The sequence below is a fragment of the Callionymus lyra genome, chromosome 2, assembly GCF_982586985.1.
Source record: "Callionymus lyra chromosome 2, fCalLyr1.hap1.1, whole genome shotgun sequence".
Lineage (NCBI taxonomy): Eukaryota > Metazoa > Chordata > Actinopteri > Syngnathiformes > Callionymidae > Callionymus > Callionymus lyra.
The window spans coordinates 20050608-20078379 of NC_141819.1; the positions used below are offsets into that span (position 1 = coordinate 20050608).

Genomic DNA, 27772 nt, shown 5'->3' on the forward strand with positions numbered 1-27772 from the left:
CAAAAATGTAATGTGGCCTCTTGGGAAATTTAACTGTCAAACTTAAATTAAGTTTAGTTTAAGTAAAGTTCTTAATTTCTCCGCGAGATTAGCCACACTGCTAGCATGAGGCTAATTGCTACATTAGCATGGTGAACCGGCTTTAATAAAATAATCCTTTTTCCCAGCCTTTTTATTTCTTTTGTTTATTTGCCTTACAAACTTAATTAAGGCTTGTTTGTTACAAACATCACTTTAAAGGTAAAAATGTCCGCAGTGGGAGACGCAGCTTTATTACTCCACTTTCAGATCATTAGTTTTTGTTACAAGTGGGAACAAGTGAATGACTTCTTACCTTTTTTTTAGATAAATGATGTTAGAAACCCTTCGAATGAGATTTTCCACTCAATGCGTTTTTTTCTCTCAGAATGCTCAACTTGAATAGCTTTCAGGCTTTGAGTGACATTTGCAGTATAGAAAGTGAAGAAAACAAGTGATTGGAGGGTTTTCTTCTCTCAGAAATACAAGTTTAATTTTCTTCATCTCAGACTCAAATTAAAGTTGAGTCACTCGGTGAAAATTAACAAGGTGTGTAATTTTGATGAAGTGTAATGTTTTAGGATTAGACCGGCGCAGAAATGACCCAGGTTTGAATTGTGTGGGTCAGAGCTCCGGTTTCCTCGTCCAGCATCTCTGCTTCCTGCCTGGATCTGATCCTGGATCCAGAACTGGACTCATTAAAAGTCTGAGAGCCAGAAGTCTGAGCTGCCAGCCGAGTTTTAGTGCAGCAGGTTTATAGTCGAACACTGACGTGATCCAGCGAACATGCACCGATCAAAAGTGCAGTCTGGTCTTAAGAGTGATGGAGTTCAGAGGAGAAGCAGTGCAAACCTGAGGCGTGAATTAATGACTTAACTTCCCCACGTGGCCCGGACCTGCTCTGAACCTGGAGCCCGACCTGCAGCACAGACTTCTGAACCGACATGAGAGATCGTTCTGGTCGTTGATCGTCATTTAGACCAGGTCACCTTGTGTCAAGTAAGTAGTTTGACTGCAACTTTAACGAAGTTTGTGTTTGTAAATGAACATGTTTGATGTTCTGCTTGATGTATTTACCCACCACAGATCAGGACCGTTTCCTGGCCTAGCCTCATCTTTTAAAGGTACATTCCTCACAATATACCTTATATGTATGTCTGGTCACTTCCTCCAATAGCCATTCACTCCAAGTCACTTCCTTCCTTCAGATTATAATTTAAAATACAGAAAACTGCAGGTCTGGAAGTCCTATTCAGGATCACTGTGGTTATATTATTGGGAATATTTGGACCAAAGAAGAAGCAAAAAAGATTTGACCATGTATGGTTGCTTCTATAATGTCTCTCAAAAAAAAAAAGTTTAACAAAATGTCAAGGATTTTATGATTTCGTCACCCAAACAAAACCTGTTGAAAATACTGTGGAAACTTTGAAACTCTCTGAAAGCAGTCCCTGACTTGTTCATGATGGAAGATGGACTCCTTTATCAACGATAACCTTTAGTGTCATTTGCTCAGACTTTGGAAAAATAATGTCATGCTAAAATAATTATGCAGAAAGCTTAGATTAATTATTCATTTAATTATCATTTGGAAGTTTTCCCTTCTTCCACCTTTCAACTGAAGAGAAAGGCGATTGTTATTTGAATTTACAAATCAACAGTTAGTGAAGTTCAAATAGTTCTGCTCAAACGTCACTGCGCTTCTTCTGCGCTGATGCCGCCACCTGTTGGTCAGCACCGGAAGCGCTGCACTCGTCGTTGATTTGTGGAGAGTTCATTTGTCATCAGTAACATAGACATCATATGGAGAATCCTCAGGCCGACGTGTCGAACAATCTCTCGATCATGTCCTCCACCTCCTCCGGACGGTACTTGTGGTATTTCTCTGGGTTCTTCGTGAAGGCGATGTTGGCGCACCTGGAGGAACACCGGACAGGTAAAGCTTCACGACTTCATCTGACACACACTGATATTCTGTAAAGTTTGTTCTTTAGTTTTATTTAATTATACAATAAAAGAAACAAAGTTCAACAGAGAAATGAGAGGGCGGTTTAAGAGGTATAAGATACTCTGTAGTCACAGGGTTTTAAGCTCTTTTAACTACTTAAAGAAAGTCTATCGTGGATGCATCAGTGATCACCTGTGGAGGAAGGTCCTGTAGGCCTCCGACACCTCCTTCTTCTGAGCCTGACGGATAAAGTCTCTCTGCTCCTTGTCAGGAATGGCCCAGCCCTTCTGGATTTTACACAACTCGTCCAGTCCGTCATTAAACCCCTGAGAGGAGACAAGACAAAATATGTTATTAATGTAAATATATGAAATATTTCAAATAACTTTTCTCCACATTTAGTTCTGGTTTGAGCTTTGGTGACTGACCTTGAACTTGTCCTTGATGACCTGACGCTCTTTATCCTTCAGCTGACAACAAACAACATAAAATGTTTAGGTTTAGGTAGAACTTTATTGATCCCTCAGGAGGTCTCCTTCGGGAAATAGTTTTTTTTCCCAATTAGCACACAGCAATACAGCAGTTATTCATAAAAATAAAAATAAAGTTAAGTAGAACCCCTGAACGTCTCACAGAACCTCCCAAATTATCAAGGAAATGTTGGGAAAACATATCAGATCACTTGAGGCGAAAGGAAAGATGTTGGACTGTGTGAAGGCAACTGTGTCCCAGCATGGGGTACACCTACAGTCCTACCTCGGGGGTCTAAAGGAATATTGTAAGTGTCCCCCAGTAGGGGGCGCTAAACTTTATAACCTACCTTAGTTCCAGGCTGGAAGACCGGAATGTTCCGGTCAGTCAGGTGTTCTGTCACTTTCACCCAGCTGCAGAGACACACGTCGTCAGTTACACTGTGTGTGTGTCTGTGTGTACATGTGTTTGTGTGTGTGTGTGTGTGTGTGTCTATGTGTACGTGTGTGTGTGTTCACCTGCGCTGGTAGACCTGGATCTGCTGCTGGATCAGTTCCCTGTAAGAACTCTCGGCTCTCTTCTGGGTCACAGTGACCAGCTGGATCAGCTCAGACCTGTGGAGGTTCAACATGACCTGAGTAACTTCCTCTCATCAGCAGTTCACCACAGACCAGGTCCAAGGTCACTCACTTCTCCAGGGACTTGAGGATGTAGTTGTAGTTGTTGTGCAGGAAGATGGCGCTGAGAGCCAAGTCCTCGTACACTTTGGACTTGCTGAGGAGGTTCAGCTGCAGGTTGCCCAGAACTTTACCTGTCGGGGCCAGACCAGAGCTCAGCACGACAGTCGGACCAGAAGAACAGAGGACGGTCACATGACTCACAGATGTAGGTGCTCAGGAGCTTCTTGCTGAAGTCTGAGGTGAAGCTGCTGGCAGAGCTGCTCTCTGTGGACACAAGAGACCAGTAAACACCACTGAAACTATCAGACTCATGGAAGTCAACTTTTACTTCCACTCTTTTTTTAAAGGCTGCACCCGAGTCAAAGCTCGGACTCATCTATTTGATAAGATAAGATAAAAATAAGCCACAATTTAATGTAGAAAAAATACTGCTGGTCTAAAATAGTTGAAGAAATAAATCAATACATAGGATCAAAAATAATTGTGCCCATTTTATTTTATTATTATTAATTTTTAATGTTCAAATATATATTGTACTTACAAATATATCCAAACAATTTTTATTAGTTAGTTTTCATTAGTAATCATGTTCTAAAAATCATTGTGTCTCTCATATTTTGAAGCCTATGTGAGAGAAAAAAAAAAAAAAGTGTAAAAAAATGTAATAATAACTGTGTCCCAGCAGGGGGTCCACCTACAGTCTTACCTCGGGGGTCTAAAGGAATATTGTAAGTGTCCCCTAGAACTAGAGGGGGCGCCGAGGTTAAGCAGAAGAGAAAAGAGAAAAAGTGCAAAGAGAGGAGAACGTTAGTGCAGAAGAACAGAGGCAGCAGGTTACTGACATCACAGGACGACTGGACCCGGTAGAGGTTCCAGAACCATTGTCTGGATCTAAGATTCTTAGAAGAACCTTAACAAGTCCAGTGCTCCAGCTGGAACACTCAGAGTAAACTGTTAGCAGTCATGCAAAGAATCCAAAGTAGAGATAGGCGGAAACCAGGAAGGAGCTCAGAACCTTCAGGAGTCCAACATTTAGCAGAGACACGGGTCTGTAGACAGACATGCAAACCAGTGACTACATGTTTGTACCTTGTGAGGCCAACATGGCTCCTGCCGTCTCATGGAAGTCCAGAAGCTGCTGCAGGAAGAGGATGGCCTGCAGAACAAGTTGCCGTAGAAGATAGTTTTACACAGAATATTAGGAATCAAAATGATGCGTCTTGTATAGTTAATTAAAACAGGTATACAATCTTTTTAACAGATTCATGAATATAAACAAATTATTTTAAATTACAAACATACATTTTGCCATAACATTGACTGTATTTATTTTGTAGAATCTGTTTTCCCTCTTATTTTTCCAAGATTCTAATAGAACAACTCAAACTGATTGAAGAGCTCACATTGCTGGTCAACTCGTGGACAGTCCCATCTTTGGGCATGTTGTACTCTTTATCCGGATCATTCTGCAGAGACATCAGAGTTAGAAGAGACGAATACTTGATTTTAACCCAGTCTTTCAAGAACCTTGATGCTGTCTGCAAACTCCTCCAGAGCTTTCGCTCCGATGGTTTCCATGGACGTGATGAGAGCAGGGAGTTTGTTCTTCGTGCTTGCTGCTGTCCCCTAAACACACCCGAGCGTCACCTCCACTCTGGATGGTCCGACCTCTACCAGACTAACCTGCAGCGTGGCATCAAAGTCTGACTTGTTCATCTTCAGGTGCCGCAGGATGGGGAAGATGGTGAGGACGGCGGAGTAGTCGTGACGCAGGATGGCGCGCCGAGCAGCCGAGACGATGTTGTCTCCCTCCAGCATCAGGTTGTCTAGCGCCTCCTGTGGACAGAAGATATATTGAAAGTTGGAATTTATTTTATTAACAGTCGAATTAAAGAAAGTAAGCAAGAAAGTAATTGCTTGTTGTTTTTTACACTGTCTACTGTTACTTATCACATCTATTCTGTTGGCCCTATTAATTCAACGTTTATTTATTGAATTTAAAAGGCAATGGATCAATAAATATTGAATTTTGAAATTTTCGTTTTTATTTGAATAACAATATAAAACACAATGTATAATAATTACTAATTAAAAAAAAAAAAGCATAGCCTTTAAAAGTCAATATAAAATGATGGCACTATTATACCAACATTTCTAGATTGAATTTAAAAGGCTACAAATAATATTACATTTAGAATATTCTTTTTTTTTTTTAATTATTGAATTAGAATATTTAACTCTATGTGTAAAAACTTTAATTCATATTTTCAAGGTAAACCTCATACAGAAGAGCACTCGGATGACCTCTGACCTGAATGAGGGAGTCAAAGGTCTTCTTCTGGTGGTGCTCCGGGATGATCTCGGTCAGCAGGGCGTACTCGCTCTGTGCCAGCTTCACGAAGGCACTGATGCAGTGAATGTACGAGTCGATCTCAATGTCCAGAACGTCGTCTTTCCCTGAGGGACACAAGGAACTACGTCAGTGTTCAGATCCAAAACTACCTAGTGAAGAATGAATGAATGAATGAAGATAATATATGATCTGGAAAACAAAGATTTGCATTAGATATAAAACTTTTATCAACATTCCTCAATAACTGAATCATTAAATTAATAATTAAAGCATTACTGGGCAAATCATTTTAAGACTTATGTGAATTCATCTTTAAAAAGTAAAATGTGTAAAAGAGACATGGTCCTCATTTTAGGTTTCTTAAATGAATAGATAATTATCAAACTTCTCCCGATATTTCAACACCTCCATTCTACATGTCCATTCTCAACAACCAGGTTCCTGCGGGTCTCCCCGTCACTCACCTGTGAGGGCCCCGTGCTTCTCATTCAGGGCGTCAGACAGGTGTTTGACCCTCAGGTCATGATCGTAGCCTGCTGGGTGAAGGTGTGGGAACAGTACTGGTCAGACTACTGAGGTCAGGACCAGACCTCGGGACAAACCTGAACCTGGAACACCACCGCCACCAAACACCCAGCAGGACAAGGAGCGGAGGAGAGAAGGGCCCTTCAGCGAGACAGAGCCACAGCAGCTTGTTGAGCTCTTTTACACGACAAGAAATTCAGCCGTTTTCCTTCATGAGCACTTTAGTTGAATTACACTCACTTGTCTGTGAGTTAAAGTGACTCTTTGCCTAAATAATATGTGTGATTGTTCAGTAATAATGTGGCTTTAAACGGAGTGTTATAGCAACACGGTTCATGTCAAGCTGCTGTGGCGGGTCACCACCGCGCATCAGAGAGACTACGAGAGTTCAGACGGAGAAGAAGAGGTGCGTTTACCTTCCGAAGGAGTGAGGTTAGAACCCCCCTTTTTCCCATCCAGACCATGCTGTGAGTACTGTTTGAGAAGGTTCTGGGCTTTGCGAATGGTCCCTGGTCCCGTGAACGTATAGAACAGAGCGAGGCCCAGCCAAGTCCACACAGCCCAGAAAACAGTGGAAGACAGGAGGAGAGGAAGAAAAACAAAAGGTCTAGGAAGTGAGTTATGAAACAAGGACACCACGTCCCTTCACCGCCGCAGCCACCAGGAGACGCTGGAGAGCCACAGCTGCTAACCAATAGATGATATACTACATCACACAGCAGGTGAAGGCAGGATGCACACAGATCAGTCAACACACGAGAACCTTCACTGGACATGAATGTGGACCACAGCTCACGAGAATCTAACCGACAGCTGTGTCTTATGATGAATGAAAACCAGTGTCAGAGAGTCTAAATACTCCAGAAGCAAGTGTCAGCCATCTGCAGTACGAGTATGTTTGGGGGGGCATTAAGATGTGATTTCTTAATTCATGCAAATCAAATGTTAGCGCCCCCTGCTGTGGTCCATCTTCACCTTCAATGAATGACAACTCCTACACCAGGTCATCTCAGATTAGAGAACACCACAACATTGATTCGTCATGATGCTAAAGCGTGTCAGCAAACAAACATGCAGCACAGACCACATGGAAGTCAAACTAATTTAAGATGATTTACTTCAATCTTATAGAGTGTATTCACGAATCGTCTCCATGGTGTTGATCAAAAATGTTTTTTTTCTTTGATTTTTTTTTTAGCAATCTTGTCGTTTTGTTTCACACCAATATTTATCTTTTCAATGAGAAGCGTCCACACACTCACAGATGACCAAACAGGCATTTTTCTAATGTTTTGGGTTTTTTCTTTATGTTAACAAAATGTGTTAAAATGTAGATTATGTTTTACATAATTCTACGTAAGAGTAAACTATTTTTATCGTGGTGGTATTGACATGGGTTATGTAGTAAACAGTTGGAAGTTTGGGGATAAGAAAAATGTGCAAAAAAATCGCAACGCATTGTTGACACTATTGAACAAATCCAGTTAAATAAAATGTGAGAGTGAGTTGTGCAGAGAATGTTCAATAATGGTTTGTTTGTTCAGTACTGATAACTATTGAAAACATCCCATCAATGCTTCTTAACCTAAATATAGTTTTTTCTATTGTCCTGAAATCCAAAAAAACTACTTAGACAGTCTATCATGAGCAACATAATTTTCTATCTTATGTTTTCTGTGGAGGAAATAAACTTTTGATGAATCTGTGTGCATGTGGACAAGGCCTGCAGACAAACAGTGGCAGGAGGGGGCGCCGTGGAGCTGTGATTACCTGGGATGTAGACTGTCATGACATAGATTAAAGGAGGAAGATGAAGATTAGTCTCAATCTCAGAAACAGTTATCAAAGTTAGGATGATGGGGTAAGAGGACCGGGGACTGAGCCTCAGATTAAGTTGTGGTTCTGATCCGCTGACCTGGTCTCTTCGGGGCCTTCTTAGTGGGTGTGTCCTTGCGTTTGGTCTGGACTGCCGGTGAGTAGAGGACACCGGAGGAGGCACTGTTCTTACGAAAGTGATCCTTCAGTCCTTTGATGGACCTGTCCAGCTGGTTGGAGCGGATCTGGAAGTATACGTTCATAAAGTCTGCCGAGACACAGAGGAAGGTGACGTCAGAGGAAACGGTGGCATGACCATGGATCCAGACGGATGTTCACCTTGGTTACGTCCGTACTCCACCAGCCAGCCTGCGATGCAGATGATGTCCTGCAGGACCGCCTCGGGCAGGTGCTCCAGAACCACCTCCTCCTGGACGTCCAGCTCCTCGTCCACGCTGATGGCGTCCAGGATGAGAATGGGAGGGACAGGCTTGCTGTAGCGTGTCAGCAGGCTGCGGAACTCAGCCTCCAGCAGCTCCTTCCCTTTGTCGAAGCGAGCTTTCTGCAGCCAGGACGAGATTTCCCAGTAAGAGGAACATCCGTGAACATCCCTATGCTGTTGTTCTCTCGAGTGAAAGACTCACCACTGTGTTGAGCTCCGGACTGTCAGGGTTGTTGTCCTGGAAGTATTCCACTGCCTTCTGGATTTTAGCGATACAGGACAGGTACTCATCCAGTCGCCCAGTCGGCCTGTAACACCAGACAAAACATGTTACACGTCAACAACTAACCGGACCCACCGACTACTCCTCACCCCTCCCGGATGATGCGGTCGGTGTCTTTGGCCACGTGGTAGTAGCTGATGACGTGATCCATGCAGGACAGGGTCTTGTCAACGTTCTCCTGCAGTCGCTGCAGGTTCTCCGTCTGCTTGTGGACGGGGATGATGGAGTTCTCCAGCTGCATGAGCCGGCTTTCGAACGAAGACAGGATGGTGACCTGACCGGAGAGGAGAGAAGGATCGGATTGAGAATGAGAGATAGGGTGTAGCTGGTTTGGTAGCACTCGTCTTGGAAGGAAAATAAGCTTTAAATATGACTATCGACATTAAATAGAAAGTAGTAACAGTTTTTAATTTTATGACCCACTGTAAGTAGGAAAGTAATAAGTCATTTTTATTTGTATAGCGCTTTTCTAGACCAGGGTCACAAAGAGCTTAAACAATCAAAACAATATTCAATAAAGTACATACTTTAAAGATCAAGATAAAACTGATAACACAACAAGAGTTCCAGAAAATCAAGGAAAAGCCTGAACAAATAGAAACATCTTAAGATGTTTCTTGAAGGAGTCAGTAGATCCATCAAGCACGAAGAGAGAGGAAGATCGTTCCAAAGCTTAGGAGCAACAGCCTGGAAGGATTTCTCTCCTCTGGTCCTGAACCGTGTCCGAGGAACCATCAGTATATTCTGATCCACAGACCTCAGAGCCCGAGTTGGGGTGTAAGGCTGGATCAGATAAGTTATGTAAGGAGGCACACAAATGTTATATTTCCTAATTTCATACATACGTATGATTCATATTGTGTAACTAAACAAATTATTCTATCTTATAAAAAGCCTTATTTCATGTATCGTTGAAGGTGGATTCCTCGTCTATACTAATAATATGTTTGTTATTTACCATTCCCTTGGTCAGCTGGTCGCTCTTCTCCAGGTTCTCCCGGATGAAAGATAACGTCTCCTGCTCCTGCACAGCCCATAATAAAATGATCACAACAGCAGAGCTTATGTGGTTTGAGGGTGAAACATGTTAAACTGAGGAAGGTTTCGGAGATAGGAAGCGGTTAAAGTGTCTGACCTGCTTCAGCTTCTCCTCGATCTCCCGCTTCCGGGCGGACGCGTCCTCGGTGGGAATCATCATTCAAACAACTCCCGAACACAGACGACCAGCTGGGGTGAAGGAAGCTGTTCACTGATCTCTCAAATCATTTAGAAACATTTGTCCAGACGCGTCTGCTTGCTAGTGTTTTGGATAACGGCTAAACCACGGAAGCAAGTGACAGATGTATTCCGAATTACCGTGCGATATCCATTGTTCTTTCAGAATAAGAGCAACCTAATCTAGTTTTGTGCGTAGGTTAAAATAAATATTGAGCATATTGTGATTATATAAAATGTGAGTATGCATTTTATTCGTTTTAAGATAATAAAAAACTATTACAGTAATTTCACCTCAATGTATCACAACAAACGCATTCGCACTTCCGACTTGTTTCATCTCGCGCTTGACTACTCGGGCGAGTTGGTTCTTCCGGTCATGTCACGTGATTCCTGAGCATGATTTGTTGTAAAAGGAATAAATATTTGAACCAGTTTTGGAAGTATTAAATATGATGCACTTGTGTGAATTAATCTTTTTTAAATAAGACAATGCTTATATGGTTTGCAAAGCCATTTGTATTATTCGAATTACTATTTACATATCATTTTACATTGTTTTTTTCAAAGATCACTTTTTTTTTTTTAAATTACAGTTACTAGGTTATTTTGTTTGATTTCGTGTGTCCTTTCTTGCCCCACATTAATAATATATATTCAGTATTTTCACAAGTGTGTAGATAACTGATGGAAGCCCTCCTGGTCAGTGCCCCTTGTAGTAGCTTACAGTTGCAAAGAGGTTGATCTCTGTTGTAAAAATGGAATGGATGACAATTTAAAATATGTAATAACAAACAATTGACCAACAATAGGCTTCAGTTTCTTCACATTTGTATTTACAACCCTTGTTTACATTCTTTACATCACTACTTTTCTCTACAAATTCATCAAACTAAAACGAAGCTCCTCAATCTCAGAAAAATATTTTTTAGTCGTTCATGGTCAACAATATCAAGGAAAAAAAGGTCAACTTCAACGAAGAAATTATATAAATTATAGGAATTATAATGCACATAGTTCCCTCATAGTGAGGGGGCTTTACCAGGTCGTTAGTTCAGACTGTTGCATAACAGGGGGAGACCGTTATTGTTCTTATACAATGCTCACATTGTACCTTCATATAATTGTATTTTCTTACACAAGTGCAGATCAGTTTGAAAGAACTGTGTAACTATCAAAATGTGCGTTGACTTTGTCTCCCCCTGCTGGCCTGGACATATAAAAAAGCCATTTAAAGTCAGTTCAGGTTTAGCTATATAGATCCCCAAACATTCCATTCCCCGACCAGTGACAATGTTCCCATCACAAAAGTGAAGCGTCAATCCAGATTAAAAAATCTGTTTCCATGAGCCCTCCTCCAGGAGTGTGAGCTGTTAGGTGTCATTCCAGCGATGCCCTCTACGACCCCTCGTCTTTGGATAGCGTCTGTGAGGGGAATGATACAAGTCAGACAGAAGAAATATTAGTGTGGTAGAAAGAAGAAAAACAAGTGTCACCTGCTTGAGAAACTGTCGACCCAAATAGTCTGTAGCCATGTTCTTCAAGCTGGTTTTTCCACCAACTTTGCAGCGAACGTAACCATAGAGGTTTGCTCCCTGAAGAACCACACCCATGATGACCACTGGCTGAGAGAAACACAAACACATGCCTTAATAACAAACATAAGCACAGCATTTTCACAACAAAATATGTTGTTAGACGTTCATGTTCATGATACATGTGAATAAAAAGATGAATAAGCCTTGTCTGATGCAACTACCTACTCACCAGCCATTTAATATTTACGTAGATGAGAGCAGTGAAGGAAAAGACAACCCAGAGCACTGGGAATACAATCAGTCCCAGCCAGAAGATACGAGACTCCGATGCCTGAATCTTTCCCGTTCCCTAAAGGAAACAGGACATTCTCACAATCAGTTGCTGGTCTCAAAGAGGTCAGTGGCAGACTATGACTCTCACCTTCCGGGACTCAAAGACCCAGTGGCTGCGTCCATCATCGTCCACTTGATTCCACCAACGCAGCCCCACCATCAGGCGACCAGTGATGTTCTATAGAAAACAAACGATGACACACAAATCTTTTTGGAGCCAGTTTTGGTGTTACCAATCAGCGTGGCTGTCACCTTGACGGTCCAGAAATCACATGACAGCAGGAGGATGATGGTGACCATACAGGCCATCGAGCTTTCGCTGTAGAAGCCGCAGAGAAGGTAGACTACCATAGCTACCACCCGGAAGAATAGGTGGAAGAAGGATGCAACCGGGTGTCTGCAATGCAGATAACAAAGACAAAACAATTATACAATATCAACATAAACTTTATTTGTCTTGCCTGTCAAAGGGCAATTTGTTTTGCGGCAGGTTTTAAACATTCAAATACACACTAAAACAAGACTCAACATGTCAATACACAGTAGCTACGCAGCAGATTGTTTGGATACAGTGTCATCACAGAATGACCAGAATTAGGTCAAGGAAGAATTTAGAATAGGAAACAGCTTTATTGCCAGTAATGTAAAGAACAAAACAGGATTTTTTATTCGACAATAATAAAAGAAAATACCTGACATAATTAGAGCAAACATGTTTGGGTCATAATAGTTGTAAAAAACAGTTTGAATGAAAATATTGTATACACGTTTCCTCCAAAAACCTACTTGATTTTGGACTTTGTGGACCGTTTCCCAGCATCTTCCTCTGCATCAAACAGTGACACATCTTCATCATTGGTATCCTAAAAGAGGTACGATGATAATGATGAAGATTAAATGTAAATTCGACATAAATTGATAATGGATCAGATAAAACAGCTTTATGTCCTTTCCTCTATATAGAAACTATATCTATAGGTATCTTTAGGTACTTTTCCAGCCATTTATTTTTTTATGGTATCTGAGCTTATATAGTTGTTTTATTAGACGGACAACTTAATTTACTTGACATTTCATGTGTGACGACATCAGTACCTGTACTCCTCCATACCTTCGTCAAAACAACATCCCAGTGTCACACAGTAAATTCTCAAACCGTTGAATGTTATTTATCACAGTGACGTGGAGACACATGGAGCTGTGTGACCGAGCAGTACATAGGAATCCTACTTAGGATTTGTTTTGTTTACTTAGCTACGTGGCTAACAGCTTTTCTTTTTCAAAATAAAAAATCGGCAAACCCAACCGTTGGTTGATTTAAACGGTACAACATGTGTTTAATGCATACTCAATAAGACGTGTCCAATATGATTTGCAATACTTTTCAAAAACCTCAAAGATTTAGAGTTTATCGTTTCTATTTGCTAACATTTCACTTAGCATTAGCATAACAGGCGGGTTCGAGTTTTTTCATCAGATGGGCAGCAAGAATAAGACAACATGAACTAGGAACCTGTTTAAGAATTTAAAGAAACTTAAGTGGAAAGAAATGTACACTGTTAAGATTTATAAAACGAGTCACTTACTGTTAACATGTTGACAGTCAGCAGCTACTTCCTGCTACATGCCCAGTTGGAAGACACGTCACCGAGCGACTGACGCATACGTCATGACGTCACTTGATGTTCAGGTTTAACTCTTGTGATCGTTTCAATTTTCAGAGGTTTTTTTTATGCAGTTCTGTATATTTTCTCTACCTTTCAAATGTATTAATAAATAATTGATTTCTAATGTTTACAAGTAATGCTTCTGTTATGCAATGTTTGTAAATATTCGCCATAAATACCATATAATGTACTTTTAATTCAGTTTCATTCATAATTGTCATAGTATATTGAATTATTAGAAAAAATGAATACAATGTTGAGGAATTATAAATAATGTTATTGTATACTATGATCGATTGACAAGAAGAATCATCATCACATCATTTCCCAAACATAATTTATTAAAGAACAAATTCATGGTGACACAGTTCGTCTGACAATGTCTCAATAAAAAAAATGACCAAAGCCCAGCGTTTTCCTCGCTGTGACCTGAATGCTGTAGGAAAAATATCGCGTCTCAAGCGTTGTTCTTACAATATTACACTTTAATGACGAGGACAATAAAAAATAATATACCATTAACTTCTATAACAACAAACAAAACTGAGGAAATGGAAGAAAGTACCAATTATTAGCTACAGTTTTTCTTAAAGATATAAACATAACATGCAAATTAATTATTGAGGCTAAAAAAAACAAAAGTTACACATCCTTATTGGAGGTTCTCCATGTACCAGGGCACGAGGTTATTTTCCCTCATTCCAAAGACAGTTTAATTGTCGACTTCAAATCATACACAGTTCATTTTTTAATTTTTATTCATACATATTTTAGAAAAAAAAATCCTTGTGAACTTAAAATAAAATCCACAATCTTGACACATTTCATGAGTTACTTCTTGCCAGGAAGTTAATGACCTGTACTCGTCACATTTACGGTGAAGTGTAACCAAAGCGCTCTAACTACAAATATAAACTGATGTACCGTTAATCTTAGCTGGAACTTAACTGAATATGTATTTATCTAAATTTGCACAAAGAAGACACAAACAACCAATTGTTGCAGAAAGCTGTAATAACTGCTTAACTGCAACAAAAAAGTAAAATGTATTGAGGTGGTCATTTATCGTTTCAGATAAACATCAGTTGATCCAACTCTTTTTTACATTCATCATCTAGCGGTTTTGGGGGCATCAACCCCATTAGCAGGCGTGGCTGGAGGCGAGGGGTTTTTGAGAGGGACCGACTCCCCTGGTGTCACCAAGGAAATAACATTCTCTTTCTTGGACAACCAGAAAGCTGGGTAGAGAGGCTCCAAGAACTCCGCCTGGTACTGGTGGATCAAGGTCATGGTGTCTCCTACGCCGTAGAACCTCAGGAGGCCTCGCGTGTAGTCCACGTAGACGCCGATTCGCTTAAACTTGTCCACGCTAAGCGGCGTCTCCACGTCGCTGTGCCAGGCGGAGAAGGTCCGACCGTTCCATTGGAGGCACCAGGAGAAGTTGTTGCCGGTGATGCAGCTGTTGCTCTCGCTGCCCTTGCGGTCTATGCTCTTGTAGGTGATGCCCACGTGCGTGCCCTCACCGCTGATGTCCGCCTCGAAGTAATGGCGTCCCAGGTAGAAGCTTTCCGAGGCCAAGACCTGGCGCCAGCTCTCGAAACGTTCAGGTAGTTCTGGATAGGGGTGCTGCCAGGGCGCAGTGTTGGTCACCTTCCTGTTCTCCTCCGTCAGGCGGAGGAATGTGTGCGCCGTGTTGCCATCGAAGCTAACATTAGCCAAATCTGTTCCAGGAGGAAATAATTGAGGTTATTTTAAGACCTATAGTTGAGTGAACTGAACAAATGTACAACTGTCAAATCATCTCAAATGCCTACAAATATAATGTTAAAAGTACGGTATATATAGTCATTCTTTATTTTTGTGTGTGTGTCTGTAATCTTCTATTCCAGTCATTTTTACATCTTAATTATTTTTAATATACTCACAATTTCAAGCTAAGTAAACATAGGACTAGGAAGATGCTAATTGTGTTTTTAATGAGTTTATAAAAAAGTAGTTGGTATTTAACTCTGCACACGTGGAACAGAAGAGACTCTTAATCGGCACAGACGATCTTAAACACTGTTTTCTGAATCGTAAACACTCACGCTTGAGGAAGTCCTCTCTCGCCACGGGGTCCGGTACTAGGGAGTTGTGTCTGGAAGCGGCGATGGCGTGAACCGTGGTTTTTATTCCCATATTGTCTGATAAAGAGAGAATCAGTGAGTCATTTAGTTTTTTTTTGTCAGGTGGAACATGTCAGACAGTGCGGAGGGTGTGGTCACATGACAGGTGAGCCAGGTGAGAAGGTTTGCTGACACACATTCCTCACAGGTGCGAACACGCCCCGAGATTCTCAAGCGGCACGCAGTTCAAAACGTCACAGGCACGGATCTCAAATATGCGTTTGACTTTTGGAAGTTTTTTTCAACTTTAGTCACAAAAAAACACCAAAGGAGAGACTCTGAACATGTCATTACGTTACAACATGAGTCACTCTCAGGTCAGTGGAGGCTGAAGGACACAAACAAACATGTGGTTACCAGAGTTGCACGTCTCCTTGATCCTCTGGGTGTAAGAAGACTCCAGCAGGCCGCAGAGTTCCTGTGTGGCGCCGACGATGACTCTGCTGAAGGAGTTGAGCCGGTCCATCAGTCCGATGTAGACTCCCGGCAGCGAGATGTCAGCGGCCTCTTTCTTCCACTCGGAATATTCCTTGAACACATGTCCAGGAATGTGAGGATTCTGACACCCACCCGTCCAGAGCAAACCTCCTCACTCACCTGAAGGAAGTCCACGTCGTTCTTGTTCTTGGACAGCTTCTCCACCTGAGCCTGGGTCTTCTTCAGCTCCGCGCACCGCTGCTCCAGGTGGACCCGGATCCCCTCGGCCTGCTTCACGGCCTGCTTCTCCTCGCCCTCCAGGATCTCCTTCACCTCGCGCTTGGCCTTCTCCATCGCAGCCTGCAGCGCCTCGAACTGGTCGTCGATCACGGCCCGCACCTCAGTGGCAGAGTTCTGCCGAGGAGATGGAGGACGTCACCACGACAGTTCAGAACATGGCGTCAAACTGAATCATTAGAAGAGCCAATAAAAGTTAGCAAGAATGAAGCTTCTGCTGATAACGGCGATGTCAGGTAAAGGTGAATTAATAAATAAATGACAGGTCACATGATGGAGATAAGGTTAGTATGGTTGTGTATGACTCAATGCAGGTTTACACAGACATTATTATTCAATTAATGTCATGTCATCATTAGGATGCACTGAACACGACGCCTGAATCTATAATAATAAGAAACTGAATAAGGAGAAACAAATGATCGTGTGACTAACTGGGTGACTTTTTGAAAAACAAGTCAAGTCCAGAATCAACAAATAAATGAATAAACGGATAAATTAATGAATGGGTGCCATGATATTGTTAAAAGGAAAGGATGATTAAACAATCGAATATTTGTTTAAATGATCAATGAAAGAATTTTGTTTAATGTGAACTGTGGAGGTAACAAGTGAATATGACAAATTAACAAAATTATTAATTGCAAAAATTTAAATGGAGGTTGATTGAGAACTTTTGGGAAACTGTGAATAGGTATGAGAGTGTGTGTGAATGGTTGTCTGTCTTGGTGTGCCCTGCGACAGACTGGCGTCCTGTCCAGGGTGTCCCCTGCCTCTCGCCCTATGATACTGGGATAGGCTCCAGTCTTCCTGTGACCCCGACACCGGGATAAAGCGGTAGACAATGAATGAAAAAAATGGCAGAAATGTATGAAACAAGGCATGTTTTTGTTCTCATCAGGATGTGATGAATTCATCATAACACAAAGAACCAGTTAAACCGGAATAGAAGATGGATTAACAAGTCAATGAGTGAATGCTTCAATCACCTCGTTCAGCAGTGAAAGCAGCAAATTCATTATTATCAATAAATGAGTGATTAAGCACAAGCAAATCCCCAAGACAAGCTTGAGAAGACAAATGAGTTAATGTTGACTAAAAGAACAGATATTACCTCAATGGAAACTGTGTTCAGTTGCAGTTTGCTGATGGCGTTCTCTGCTGCTGTGACCGTCTTCACCATCTCACCTTGTTTGTTCTTCAGCTCCCTCTGTGGACACATGCAGGACTGTCAGGAGGGAGTAACTTGGTTTTCAAGGAAAAGCAGGTTAATTGTTACACTTAACGAGTCTCTGTCGACCTGTCGGGACTGTTTGAAGTCGTGTGCCTTGAGTGTGACCTCGTACCGAGGCAGAAACTCTGTGATGTCCCTGAATATCTGCTTTGATTTGAACCAGAACTTCAGACAAAAGTCAGTTATGTAAAACTGAAACAGGAAGTTTCCCTCCGGTTTGATTGTCTCTCCACTGGAGGCTGTCCTGTGACTCATCATTTCCTCCAGAGTAGAACGATTGTAAGAATTCGTCTCATCTATAGTACAATGAATTTCGACCTGGAAACGCTGAGACAGAAGTGTTTTTACAGGAAATATTTCGAGCAAATGAACAACTCCTCTGCTTGAGAGAAGGTGATTCTTGATGGCCTTGTTTAGACATCCTTCTTTATAAGCTCAATCATCTGGGAGAGGTTCAGAGTAACACTGCTCATCTGCCAGGAGAGGCCTCCATGTTCCCTGGTGTTCTGTACTGATGCCATCACGGGTGGCCGTAGGGCAGACCTGGGTCACACTGGAGATGTTATTTGTGGTCCTGTCAACACCTCAGCCTTCTGGAGAAGAGGGAATTAAATTCTCAACTTCCTGCTTCCATTTCTACCTCCGGCTATGTTTTGTATAAGAACAAATTTTAGGCAATTATTGGTGGTTTTGAAGGTCAACTAATGTGTTGATTTTAGTCTTCAATAGATCTTTGACCTCTATTGTACTCATCAGTATGTGTCCGTTTATAAGAAACTGTCTTTTAATAAATACATTAAAATTATAAACATGTTTAAGACACGCCCCAATCACCGCTCGGCTGTGATTGGTCAAGCATCCCTGAAGTCTCCACTTCCAAGGCATTATTACATCATAATGGACTCTGCTCTAGTAACCTCTCGTTCGCTGAGATTTCAGACTGGGGAGAACTATATAAAGTAATACGTTCAAAACATGGTCGTGATGAGGGACTTACTGCATCTTGGAGAGGAAGACTTCAACATTTGAATAAGTCAGGGGAGTTGGGTTTTTACATTAGTTGAACTTTAAATTGAAAGTTTAAACCCAATACTCAAGGCCCAGTCATTTGTTGTAGGTTGAAAACTGCTGCGAGTGCCATTGAGCAAATGTTTGTTTATGTGACTCTTGACAAGAATCAATCGCTCACTCTCTGAACACTCTGTAAACAATTGCTCAAGTGCTCAATGGACCGAGTCGTTGCCAGTTTCTACTGACTAGGTTTCAACTCAGAGTGGGTTACTATGGGTCGGTCTCTTTGGACCCCATAAGGGATTAAGCAGTAAAAAAAAAAAATGTTTTTCTCATGTTTCTACATCACAGAGCATTACCAAGTGTGAACTATCTCAGCGACATCTTTCACCTTCAGTGTTGATGGACCCAGGTGAACACATGGAGTTGTTGGGTCAGTACTACTCTAACACACTGGTGTTGGTTCTCGGTCCAAACGGACGGTGGAGTCTTCAGGTATTTCCACGGCACAGTGTCATTTCTCTATGTACATAACAGGTGGTGCTAGGAATGTTTAGAAGCTGAACCTGTGGGTCACAAACTGTCAGAACCAGAGATGGATGAGACCTGGACTCAAGCCTTTCCTCTGGGTCAAAATAGACCCCGGGATTGAGTTTCCACCGGACACAAAGTGACTTATCACTGTAACCCTGTTCTTCTCTCTCGTCTCTCGACTGGGATGTCATCAAGTGTGACTTTGAGGTAATCACGCCGACTTGGTCACAGACAGCTGAGGATCTTAACATCATTATGGATGATGCATTCAAGTGCAGTTAGGAAAACACTGCTGGTACTACAAACCTTCAACAGTTACATAAACTAGATTAAAAACTAGAACATTGCAACTCTCGTTCTGTGATGTTGTCGACTTAAGTCCGTGATAGTTAACACAATCAACAAATGCGTGTCAACAAACAAACAATGATACATCAATCAGCAAAAATTCTGATCTTGAGAAAAAAGAAGCTTTTTAATACATGTGTCTTCATCTATTAATTTTAGGTGATTTTATCTAAATAAATGTTTGACTTTACTTTTAACATCACCTTGTTTAAACATTTAAATATTCTTTTCTCGTGATTACTGTGAGTCAAAATCATGAATCGCTGATGACTCTTGCCTGTCAAAACTTCAAAGGCTTGTTTTGATGTGTTCGTTTGGCTTTTTTAAAACTTGGTCACATGTTTTGTTGTCGATCTATTGTGTTGTTCAGTAACTTAGTGACAGCCAGTTTTACCTGCTTCATGAAACATACTCAAAATAAAATAAAAATTAAGCTTCTAGCTGAGAAACTTGTGTTTTTAGCTGACAACATGTCAGCATATTTGAGCAGTTAAGACAAAGTAATTTTACACATGAACAGGAAGTAGAGTTTAGTTGTGGTTTCTCTTTAAGTCCACAGAAACTAAGCTGTTCTTTTTTCTTCTTTGCTTATTCATTACATTGGGTTCACATTAAAATTAATGATACAAATTCAGATTTGTAAAAAAAAAAAATGTGTCAAGATGTCGGTCAACAACAGTGTTAGAAAGGGTTTGTTTTTAAAGAACCTGCCTCTATCTGGCGCCGGGCCTCCTCCACAGGGACCGTCTTGTGGCCCCGGTGCTCCTCAGTCACACAGTCCTGGCAGATGCAGCAGGAGTCAGCGCTGCAGAAAAGTTCCAGGGGCCATTTGTGGGTCTCGCAGGTGCGTCTCTCGATGTCCCGCAGGGGTTCCACTAGGCGATGGCTCTGGAACTTTGGGTTTTCCAGGTGGGGCCTCAGGTGGGGCTCACAGTACGACACCAGGCAGGTGAGGCAGGACTTAACGGCCCTACAGGGGTTCTCGATGCAGGAGTCACACACCACATCATCTGGACCTAGAGGTTCCTCCTCCTTGACCTCCTCCCCAGATCCATTCTCTTCACTCTGAGCTTGTGGTTCTTTCGGATCTGGCCCCTGAGGTTCTGTCTCTGCTGGGGCTTCATCTTGAGATGCGTCTCCTGTCACAGGTTCAGACTTGTCGGCACATCCCTGACAACCTTTGGTCTTCAGACATGACCCACAGACGGAGTGTGGACAGGCTTCTTCAGACAGAACGCCTGAGCAGGCACTGCAGGACTTGGCGGTAGCCTGGACTTCTCCTGCTCCAGGTTCTTCCATGTCTCTCCGCTCTCTGTCAAACTGGCTGAGCTTCTTCTGTGGTTCTCCCTGAAGAGACTGCCAGACCACACCTAGATGATGAGTGTCATAGTTCTAGACTTCATGTTCCCCGCCTTCTCTCCACCGCCCACTCTGAGGGAGGAGCAGAGTGGGAAGACCAGGAACATGAGGTGTAGAGTTTCAGTCCCTCATGTGCTTGGACTTGATACAGAAACAATTGTCTTTATCAACAATAAACAGAAACTTATGTGTCACAAGTTCCTGGACTGACTCCCACGTGACCCTGGGAGGGTGTCTGACTCTAGATCACATGACCGTTGAAGTCGCATTGTTAACGTTAAAAGATAAGGAAGCTGATTCAAGCCTGATGGCGCCCACTAGTGGCCAAGCGACGTCGTTACCTGGTACGGAAGGAGACGGAAGTGTTGAAAACTTGAACTAGCTGAGGTCTGTGACGTCACGTCATTTGTCTCAAATATGTTTTGGATTTTGAAATAAGTATATGATTTTGTTTTATACGAATAACTCTAACCAAATATTTATTTTTGTCAAAACCACTTTTAAAAGGTTTTTATATAAAAAAACAGATTTATTTATTTGGAATTTCTGCTTTTTGTTTTGATGTCTGTTTTTATTTAGAATTCTGGTCTCTAGAAAAAACAACAAACACTTTGCAGAATCACCTATTTCACAGTTTTGCGGCAGACTTTATTTATGCGAACACTAATGTAAAACTTCAAAACAAGAATTAAAAACACTTTATTTCCTGAAGAGAGATAGAACAGTGACACAATCATATCTTAGTATTAAAAGTTTAAGATTAAAGTTTCTCTAAGAGTTTATGTGACTTTGACATGGATATAGACGTTAAACTGAGAGTCAATGCAAATTTGCAATATTGTGGGAATGTTAGGAACGTGCAGTCTTTGACTCTCTGCCCATTTTATTAAGGCTTTTCAGTGACTGAGTCATATTTGTGAACTTTACTAAATACAAGTGAAAAATACAAAGTTATTTTGATGCAAAAGTCATCAAAGAATATGTGCTTTGATTTCCAAATAAAATGATTACACAACAGGTAAAGTTCCCTAAAGCAATATGCATTTGTTAGGTGAATCAGTGCAGTCCGTGTCTGGACCGGACAGTTAAAAGGTATTTAATATAAAGAATACTAAAGAGTTCATTTTTGTCAGGGTGTGGTGGTCACTGCACGCCCACCAGCTCAGTGATAGGAGGCGCAAAGACCATCAGCTCCTGGTATTTGTGGTAGAACAAGCGAAGGCGGGACAGATAACTATCCTCTTGATATGGTAGCTGCTTCTTGGTCAGATATCTGGACACCAGCGGCTTCACCTGTTGGAGGGAAAAGAGCTGGATTACATTCCGTTGTTACACAAGGTCAGTGAAATGGTCATACCTTAAGACACATGTTGTCAGTCAAGAAAGGGAACAAGTGATGTTCCACGTGACAGTTGATGAGCGAGTGTCCGAAGATCCAGTCCAGCAGCACATTTCTGGGAAGATTCAGGACTCCGTGGGTCATCTGGTGGATCCTCTTTGGGCGGCTGGTGGCTGAGAACATGGGAAGACCGATGTGCTGCAGAGAAGATGGAGTTTTTTTTACAGTTCAAATGTGATTTTTATGGTCTTTTTTAAAACTTCTTTGTCAGATGCCCACAAGAAAACCATTAAAAGCTGCCTAAGGTTGTTGAAAATATAAGTACATGAGTCATATCAAGTATAAAAAGGTTCATAAATCCATTTTCTGCAGTTTATTTGATGTCAGGGATGGCAGTTCAAGGAATACAGACTTCCTAAAACTCAGCAGTTGTGGTACAGAGGAGTGCCCACTACAACCAGGATATGTCCTGGGTCCTCCTTATATTTAGAAATCTCTGGACCACTTCACTAAGGAGCCACTTCTACAGCCGCTCCTAGATAGCTGGGATTGTCACTCTTGTGTATCCCAGAACTTGTTCTTTCGGTCTGTGCCCAAAGCAGGGGTCTAAAACTCAACTGGTCAGTGGGCCATCAGAGGTCAATTGTTGTGAAGACTGGGCTGCAGGCATGGCGGACTTTCAGCAGTGTGTCTGAATGTCTTTGACAAGTTCGATTTATATTATAATATATATTTATATTTTTAATGTTTTATGATTTTTTTTCTGTTTTTACTCTGAGCTATATAATTGATAACATTTGATGTGATTATCTTTATTCCTTATCCATCTAACATTGAACGAAAATGCGTGTACCACACAAAAAGCTTGGACAATAAACGTAGGGGGCCAGAATATCATGTCAGGGGCCGCAAATGGCCCGCAGCCAAAAGCTTGTGAATAGAAGTAAGAGAAGTTTAGTCCAGTTCTTTCTTCCTCCACTTTCATCCTTCCCTCACTACTGACCATGACCCCAATAAACAGTACTTAACCCTGCTCATCTAAATAAAGCAGGGAGATCCTGTGATCACAAATCCCAAAACTCCACCTTTAGTTTGCCAAGAGAATACGGTGACAAACAGTTGCAGTGGTGCAACAATAAAGTTGTCAGTAAGTAAGTAAGTATTTTATATTTGTAAAGCGCTTTTCTAGGCCAGGGTCACATAAACAATCGAAACAATCCCAAATAAAATAAATACTAAAAATGTCAAGATAACACAGAGACAAACAAAGGAGTCTCAGAAAATAAGGGAAAAGCCTGCACAAATAAAAAGGTCTTAGGATGTTTCTTGAAGGAGTCAGTAGATCATCAAACACAGAGGGAGAGGAAGATCATTCCAAAGCTTAAGAGCAACAGCTTGGAAGTCAGTTTGTATATTTTTAATAGTTGCATTTATTCCAGATGAATCACTTGGAATTTGTGTGTGTTCACGCTTTGTTGTTATGGTATCTTTTTCCTATCTAACATCTGTGGTAATGACAAAAAACAGACTTTTCTATGAGTCAAGTCAACTGAAAAAAATGTTTTGCAAAGTTGGTTCTTGATATTATTCCGCAATACTGCCCAAGAGTCCCATGACTCCCAGTTCGTAACTGTAGGAGGTTGGAGGGATGAGTCAGAAATGTGTGACATTTGTTTATATATTTATTTTGAACTCATTGAGGAGGATAAATATAAAATTCTCTGAGGAATAAAGCTGGTTATGAAATAGTCCCTCAGGAATATGGTCTGGATTTTAAATGGTTGCAGATGAGCGTATTATTTAACATGCTGAAGATAAACAGGCATCAGTTTCAGGCAGATTCCTAAAAAGAAATCCAACAGAACTGAATGCTCTCAGTTTCTGGGTTATAAACAGGTTTGTTGGTCAAAAGACATTGTGTTTCTAAAGTGATACGAGAGTCAAAAGAACCAAAGTTCGTCTGGTTCAAGAGATGAGTTGGACTACGGCCAACCCAAGCACAGAGGGCGAGAAGCAGGTGAGAGCTGGTTTCACTTGATCCTCGAGTGGCCATTTCCCCCGGTCAGACTCCTGACTCCAGGTCCAGATCCGCGTCTCTAATCCTCAGACTTTGATCCGAACAAAGAACAATGAGCTGCAGGAGTCTGTGGGAACCTCATGCATGAATTGTTTCTCGTTACGCACTTGGGTCGGCTCTGATCCTCTGCAACAGGAAATCATTTGAAACTCAGAGGGTAAAATTAAAATCTCTAAACGCGCTATTATCGTCCAGGTATATAAGGATCAATTTTTGTATGGTAATAGCATTCTATCTCGTCCAGCTGAAGTCAAACAGATGCATGTTTCTCCCCCATTTTTAGAGGCTTAATAAATCAGGAAGTAGAAAAAACAAACGTTCTCCAGGGCCCAAATATTCTATATACCACACATGAAAGATGTTAACTTATGAAACGTGAGACCCAGATACCCTGCAAGGATCCACACTACTCTGCAAAGCTAGAGAAAGGTCTTCACTAACCAACAGAAGGAGAGTGGATGGATGGAACACTGCTCATAATAAACGTCTGTGTTTAAGGTAAGGTAAGGTAAGGTAAAACTTTAATGTGCTTTGCTGACCTGGAAGATGTTGACATGGATGTATGGAACCGAGAACATAGCCCGACACACCAGCATACACAGCAGAGCGCTGCCCGGGGATCTGAATCCAGAAATATTGAGGAGCAGCCAGAACTGTGAGACCCAACCAAGAGCCATGGTGAGAGTTGTCCCCACGAGCACAGATGATGATTTTCCCCTCAGATGAGCTGCGAGAGAAGAGTGTGAGAGTGACGTGCGGAGAGAAGCGTCCTCCACGGTCTTACCAAAGGCCACGACAGGAGTGATGATGGGGACGGTCAAGGGCGCGATAAAGAGGTAAACCACTCGAGGCAGAAACGGTGCCTTCCAAACACTCGAGTCTCCCAGCCCGATGACGTTTGTGTGAGCGTGATGCAGCTTGATGTGCCCGTGGACGCCGGCCTGTGCTGAGAACGAGCCGCAGATCTGGAAGATGATGATGATATAAGTGACATTCAACAACCGTCTTTATTATTCATAAACGGAAGATTCAGTGTAAATATCACTTGTCATGACCAAAGCAAAAAGACATACCTCGATGAAGAACGTGGCCCAGAACTTGGACCAGGCCTGTGACTCACTCAGAGACCCGTGACTAGCCAGGTGGGTACCTTTGATGGTGATGATGCCGTGGGCCAAGCCCATCACCAGCACACCCGCCGCGAACCACATGAGATGATCGGAAGCTAGCAACAGGAACGCTGAGACACAAACACACACAAGTATTTATTTAACTGTGAGTAATTAAACAATATTTATCTCTGATTGAAATATTATGATCATGAACACAAAAGTAAACACACAAGTCAAATCTTTACAAGATTAACCTGCATAACATTTGCTCAAATAAACAAGAAATACAAGTTTCAACGGTTTAATCTTTATATAAAGAAACATCTGATAGCCACATTACATTTATATCTCTCTATATATATTAAGTGTATATTGGAGTATCCTTCTGTATCAGTCCCTCTCCCCGTGATGTGGTGTCAGTTTCAAACAGCGGATCAGGTTAGAGGATGAAACTGGAGTGTTCAGAAGACTGTGGTTCTGGCATCTATGTTTATCTTTTCCACTTGTGGTCTGCTCGTAAACCTTATTTGAAGGTGATTTTCCTTGAAGCCGATTGTTAAATAAAAGTTATTGACAGTGAATGTGAAATTGCTTTTTAAAAATAAGCTTTTTCTAATATAAAATAAGTTATATTGATTTGGTTATGCTTTCCAAACAAAGGTAGAAGTCGTTGAAATTCAATAACCTTGATTTGTGATCAAATAGATTTATAGTTTATGGCTCGTCTGACCCTGAGTGAGCTGCATGATACAGCCGTCAACACCAGCTGACATTAAGAGGAGGTGTCATCTCCACACCCATCGATCAGAAGGAGATCAGGGCAGACCAATCACACTGGACAAGGTGATAAAGGGGTTCTAATTGTCTCTTCAAAACTAGTCGCAGGAACGATGCTCAGCAGCTCTATGTCTGAGGCCATGGTGTTGTGAGATGTGTAGTTGGTTAGTCAATAGTGAGTCCAACTATAACTCACCTGCCGGGAGACTCAGAAACGCGGCGGCCAAGATGCTGGAGTCCACTCCTCTCCTCTCCCACCAGCTGCTCTCCTGCACCGTCTTCTGGACCAGCCTGCTCAGCTCCATCATCAGGGACTCCTTCTCTTCCGCTGCCGTCTTCATCCTGTCATCTTCTCTCTTTATCTCCGCCTCCATGCTTACTATAATCCCCCTCTCTGATCCTGTAGCAGGTTTGCCACGGTAACATCCGAATCCTGCAGCTCCTCCAGTCAGACTGAAGTCCAGAGTTCAAAGTGCTGTTGTCATTGTTGAAGAAGCCCGGCCCCCTCGTGGTGCAGGACTCCTCCTCATCCCTCCTATGTCCTCTTTATCGGATGACTCCTGAGCAAAAGGTTCAGCTTCTGCCGACACTGTTCGGCTCTTCTTCTCCAGTTTCCAGCGCCTGATTAATTATGCATGTCCTCCAGGCTCTTCACCCTTTTGAGGGAAGAACATTCCACAGAGAGGAGAGGGAGGGAGGTAGAACTGACAGCAGCTGGGAGAGCATTAGGAATGTGCGTTCTGTTTATAGCAATCAGATTCGTGCTTTAGCGCCCTCTGCTGTTTGAAATGTGAAGAGAACACAGGAGGCGTCTTACCTCCCTCTGGTACATCCTCACTGTGGAAACACTTGTTCTCACACGCCTGCTGAGCAGAACATTCAAGAGAGATATCCAGTTATCTCACTCCAGGTTCATGAAAACATTAGGGTGGAATCCAAATGTGAGGTTAAATGATCAGTAAGTAAACAAAATATTTATGCTTCTTACCAAAAGCCACGGAGAATAGATCTGAAAAAACGTCCATATTTAATTTTAGGGTTGCAGTGAGTACCCGAGGTAGAAACGGACTCCGTCAATATTGACCAGCGGTCAGCCTGTTGTTGTCCATGTGACTGTGACACCTGTGTGGTCAAAGGTTGAGGAACATGCCTTGGACACACAGAAAAATAAACTTTGACCTTTTTTAAATTTAAATTACAGCTGCAGCAGTACAAAAGCATCACTGACATGTCAAAGATAACACGTCTGCGATAACCTTGGTATCTCCCTCACCTTTACTCGACCCCGTCACTAAAATTCTTTAGGGTCATAAAACAAGGTACACGTTACTATATTTCTATACTGCTTTAAGACAAAGTTTAAAATGTGATGGTGATATTAACCAATCAAACTCAACCGCCATTTGTCCAGGCCTGTATTTGCCAATCCCCTCTTTGTGCTCCATGAGAATTAAAAATGCTACGCTTCCTTTAAAGGGCAATTAATGTCAAAACCCACTTATTATTTTATAAAGTTCTCCCCCGTCTGAAATCTTGTCTTGTCTTGTTGTAACTAAAGGTTACATGAGCGTCTGTTAAGATGTGATAATGGTCTTCACTCCTCCTCCAGCCAGCGGTAATCATGCCTGCTTTGTTTATAGAACAAGTCCCTTGGACGTAGAGACTTCCAGAGTAGCATTGTGTTTTCAGTGGGTGGGGCTTAAAGGGTTCACACAAAATTCCATTTTTACTCCTTTTCTACTGAGCCTCATGTTTTATGAGGCTGATCAATTTCGTAAAAAATCTTCAAATCCTCAAGTTGAGGCTTTAATACA

The 27772-nt window shown here is 41.8% G+C and overlaps 4 protein-coding genes across 11 annotated transcripts; all 4 read right to left on the minus strand.

Annotated features, from left to right (window-relative positions):
* Nucleotides 1-1578: 1578 nt before the first annotated feature.
* Nucleotides 1579-9863, minus strand: exoc7 (exocyst complex component 7). Of its 8 annotated transcripts, none has more exons than XM_087783950.1 (21): nt 9671-9863; nt 9494-9559; nt 8625-8809; nt 8455-8560; nt 8150-8372; nt 7911-8078; nt 6412-6504; nt 5935-6006; nt 5429-5574; nt 4801-4953; nt 4645-4743; nt 4521-4583; nt 4207-4273; nt 3824-3862; nt 3319-3381; nt 3128-3248; nt 2956-3051; nt 2787-2850; nt 2395-2436; nt 2159-2292; nt 1579-1935 (listed from the first exon to the last, which is right to left on the minus strand). In XM_087783950.1, exons 1-21 carry the CDS (start codon nt 9731-9733, stop codon nt 1833-1835), a joined length of 2166 nt encoding a protein of 721 aa, XP_087640076.1. In that variant the 5' UTR covers nt 9734-9863; the 3' UTR covers nt 1579-1832. The 8 variants fall into 8 exon arrangements, with proteins under 8 accessions (XP_087640076.1, XP_087640071.1, XP_087640069.1 ...); XM_087783945.1 differs by lacking the exon at nt 6412-6504 and adding an exon at nt 7766-7777 and having other exon boundaries at nt 5935-6003; XM_087783943.1 differs by lacking the exon at nt 5935-6006 and adding an exon at nt 7766-7777.
* A 701-nt stretch (nt 9864-10564) lies between these two features.
* Nucleotides 10565-13270, minus strand: tvp23b (trans-golgi network vesicle protein 23 homolog B (S. cerevisiae)). The gene is made up of 7 exons (XM_087782790.1): nt 13208-13270; nt 12408-12484; nt 11874-12018; nt 11710-11799; nt 11518-11637; nt 11247-11375; nt 10565-11175 (listed from the first exon to the last, which is right to left on the minus strand). Exons 1-7 carry the CDS (start codon nt 13214-13216, stop codon nt 11149-11151), a joined length of 597 nt encoding a protein of 198 aa, XP_087638916.1. The 5' UTR covers nt 13217-13270; the 3' UTR covers nt 10565-11148.
* Nucleotides 13271-14023: 753 nt separating this feature from the next.
* trim16 (tripartite motif containing 16) lies at nt 14024-20637 on the minus strand. Its single transcript, XM_087783951.1, has 6 exons — nt 20006-20637; nt 17282-17377; nt 16051-16284; nt 15811-15982; nt 15376-15471; nt 14024-15009 (listed from the first exon to the last, which is right to left on the minus strand). Exons 1-6 carry the CDS (start codon nt 20591-20593, stop codon nt 14399-14401), a joined length of 1797 nt encoding a protein of 598 aa, XP_087640077.1. The 5' UTR covers nt 20594-20637; the 3' UTR covers nt 14024-14398.
* A 642-nt stretch (nt 20638-21279) lies between these two features.
* fads6 (fatty acid desaturase 6) lies at nt 21280-26630 on the minus strand. The gene is made up of 6 exons (XM_087783953.1): nt 26155-26630; nt 25143-25309; nt 24854-25034; nt 24609-24796; nt 22011-22190; nt 21280-21946 (listed from the first exon to the last, which is right to left on the minus strand). The coding sequence occupies exons 1-6, from the start codon at nt 26330-26332 to the stop codon at nt 21797-21799; spliced, it is 1044 nt and encodes a 347-aa protein (XP_087640079.1). The 5' UTR covers nt 26333-26630; the 3' UTR covers nt 21280-21796.
* Nucleotides 26631-27772: the final 1142 nt, after the last annotated feature.

Excerpts from the sequence above, each read along its gene's own strand:
- trim16 (XM_087783951.1), bottom strand. The coding sequence starts at position 20,593 with ATGGAAGAACCTGGAGCAGGAGAAGTCCAGGCTACCGCCAAGTCCTGC. Across the intron at positions 17,378-20,005 it reads AGGCCCGGCGCCAGATAGAG|AGGGAGCTGAAGAACAAACA; the intron begins GCAGGTTCTTTA and ends ATGTGTCCACAG. Across the intron at positions 15,010-15,375 it reads GAGAGAGGACTTCCTCAAGC|ATTTGGCTAATGTTAGCTTC; the intron begins GTGAGTGTTTAC and ends CTCCTGGAACAG.
- exoc7 (XM_087783950.1), bottom strand. The coding sequence starts at position 9,733 with ATGATGATTCCCACCGAGGACGCGTCCGCCCGGAAGCGGGAGATCGAG. Across the intron at positions 8,373-8,454 it reads GTCCGGAGCTCAACACAGTG|AAAGCTCGCTTCGACAAAGG; the intron begins GTGAGTCTTTCA and ends TCCTGGCTGCAG. Across the intron at positions 3,863-4,206 it reads AGCCATGTTGGCCTCACAAG|TTCTAGGGGACACTTACAAT; the intron begins GTACAAACATGT and ends CGCCCCCTCTAG.
- fads6 (XM_087783953.1), bottom strand. The coding sequence starts at position 26,332 with ATGGAGGCGGAGATAAAGAGAGAAGATGACAGGATGAAGACGGCAGCG. Across the intron at positions 24,797-24,853 it reads CACTCCTGTCGTGGCCTTTG|CTCATCTGAGGGGAAAATCA; the intron begins GTAAGACCGTGG and ends CTTCTCTCGCAG. Across the intron at positions 22,191-24,608 it reads TCCATGTCAACATCTTCCAG|CACATCGGTCTTCCCATGTT; the intron begins GTCAGCAAAGCA and ends TCTTCTCTGCAG.
- tvp23b (XM_087782790.1), bottom strand. Across the intron at positions 11,800-11,873 it reads GTGATTTCTGGACCGTCAAG|AACATCACTGGTCGCCTGAT; the intron begins GTGACAGCCACG and ends TGTTTTCTATAG. Across the intron at positions 11,638-11,709 it reads GGGTCTTTGAGTCCCGGAAG|GGAACGGGAAAGATTCAGGC; the intron begins GTGAGAGTCATA and ends TGTTTCCTTTAG.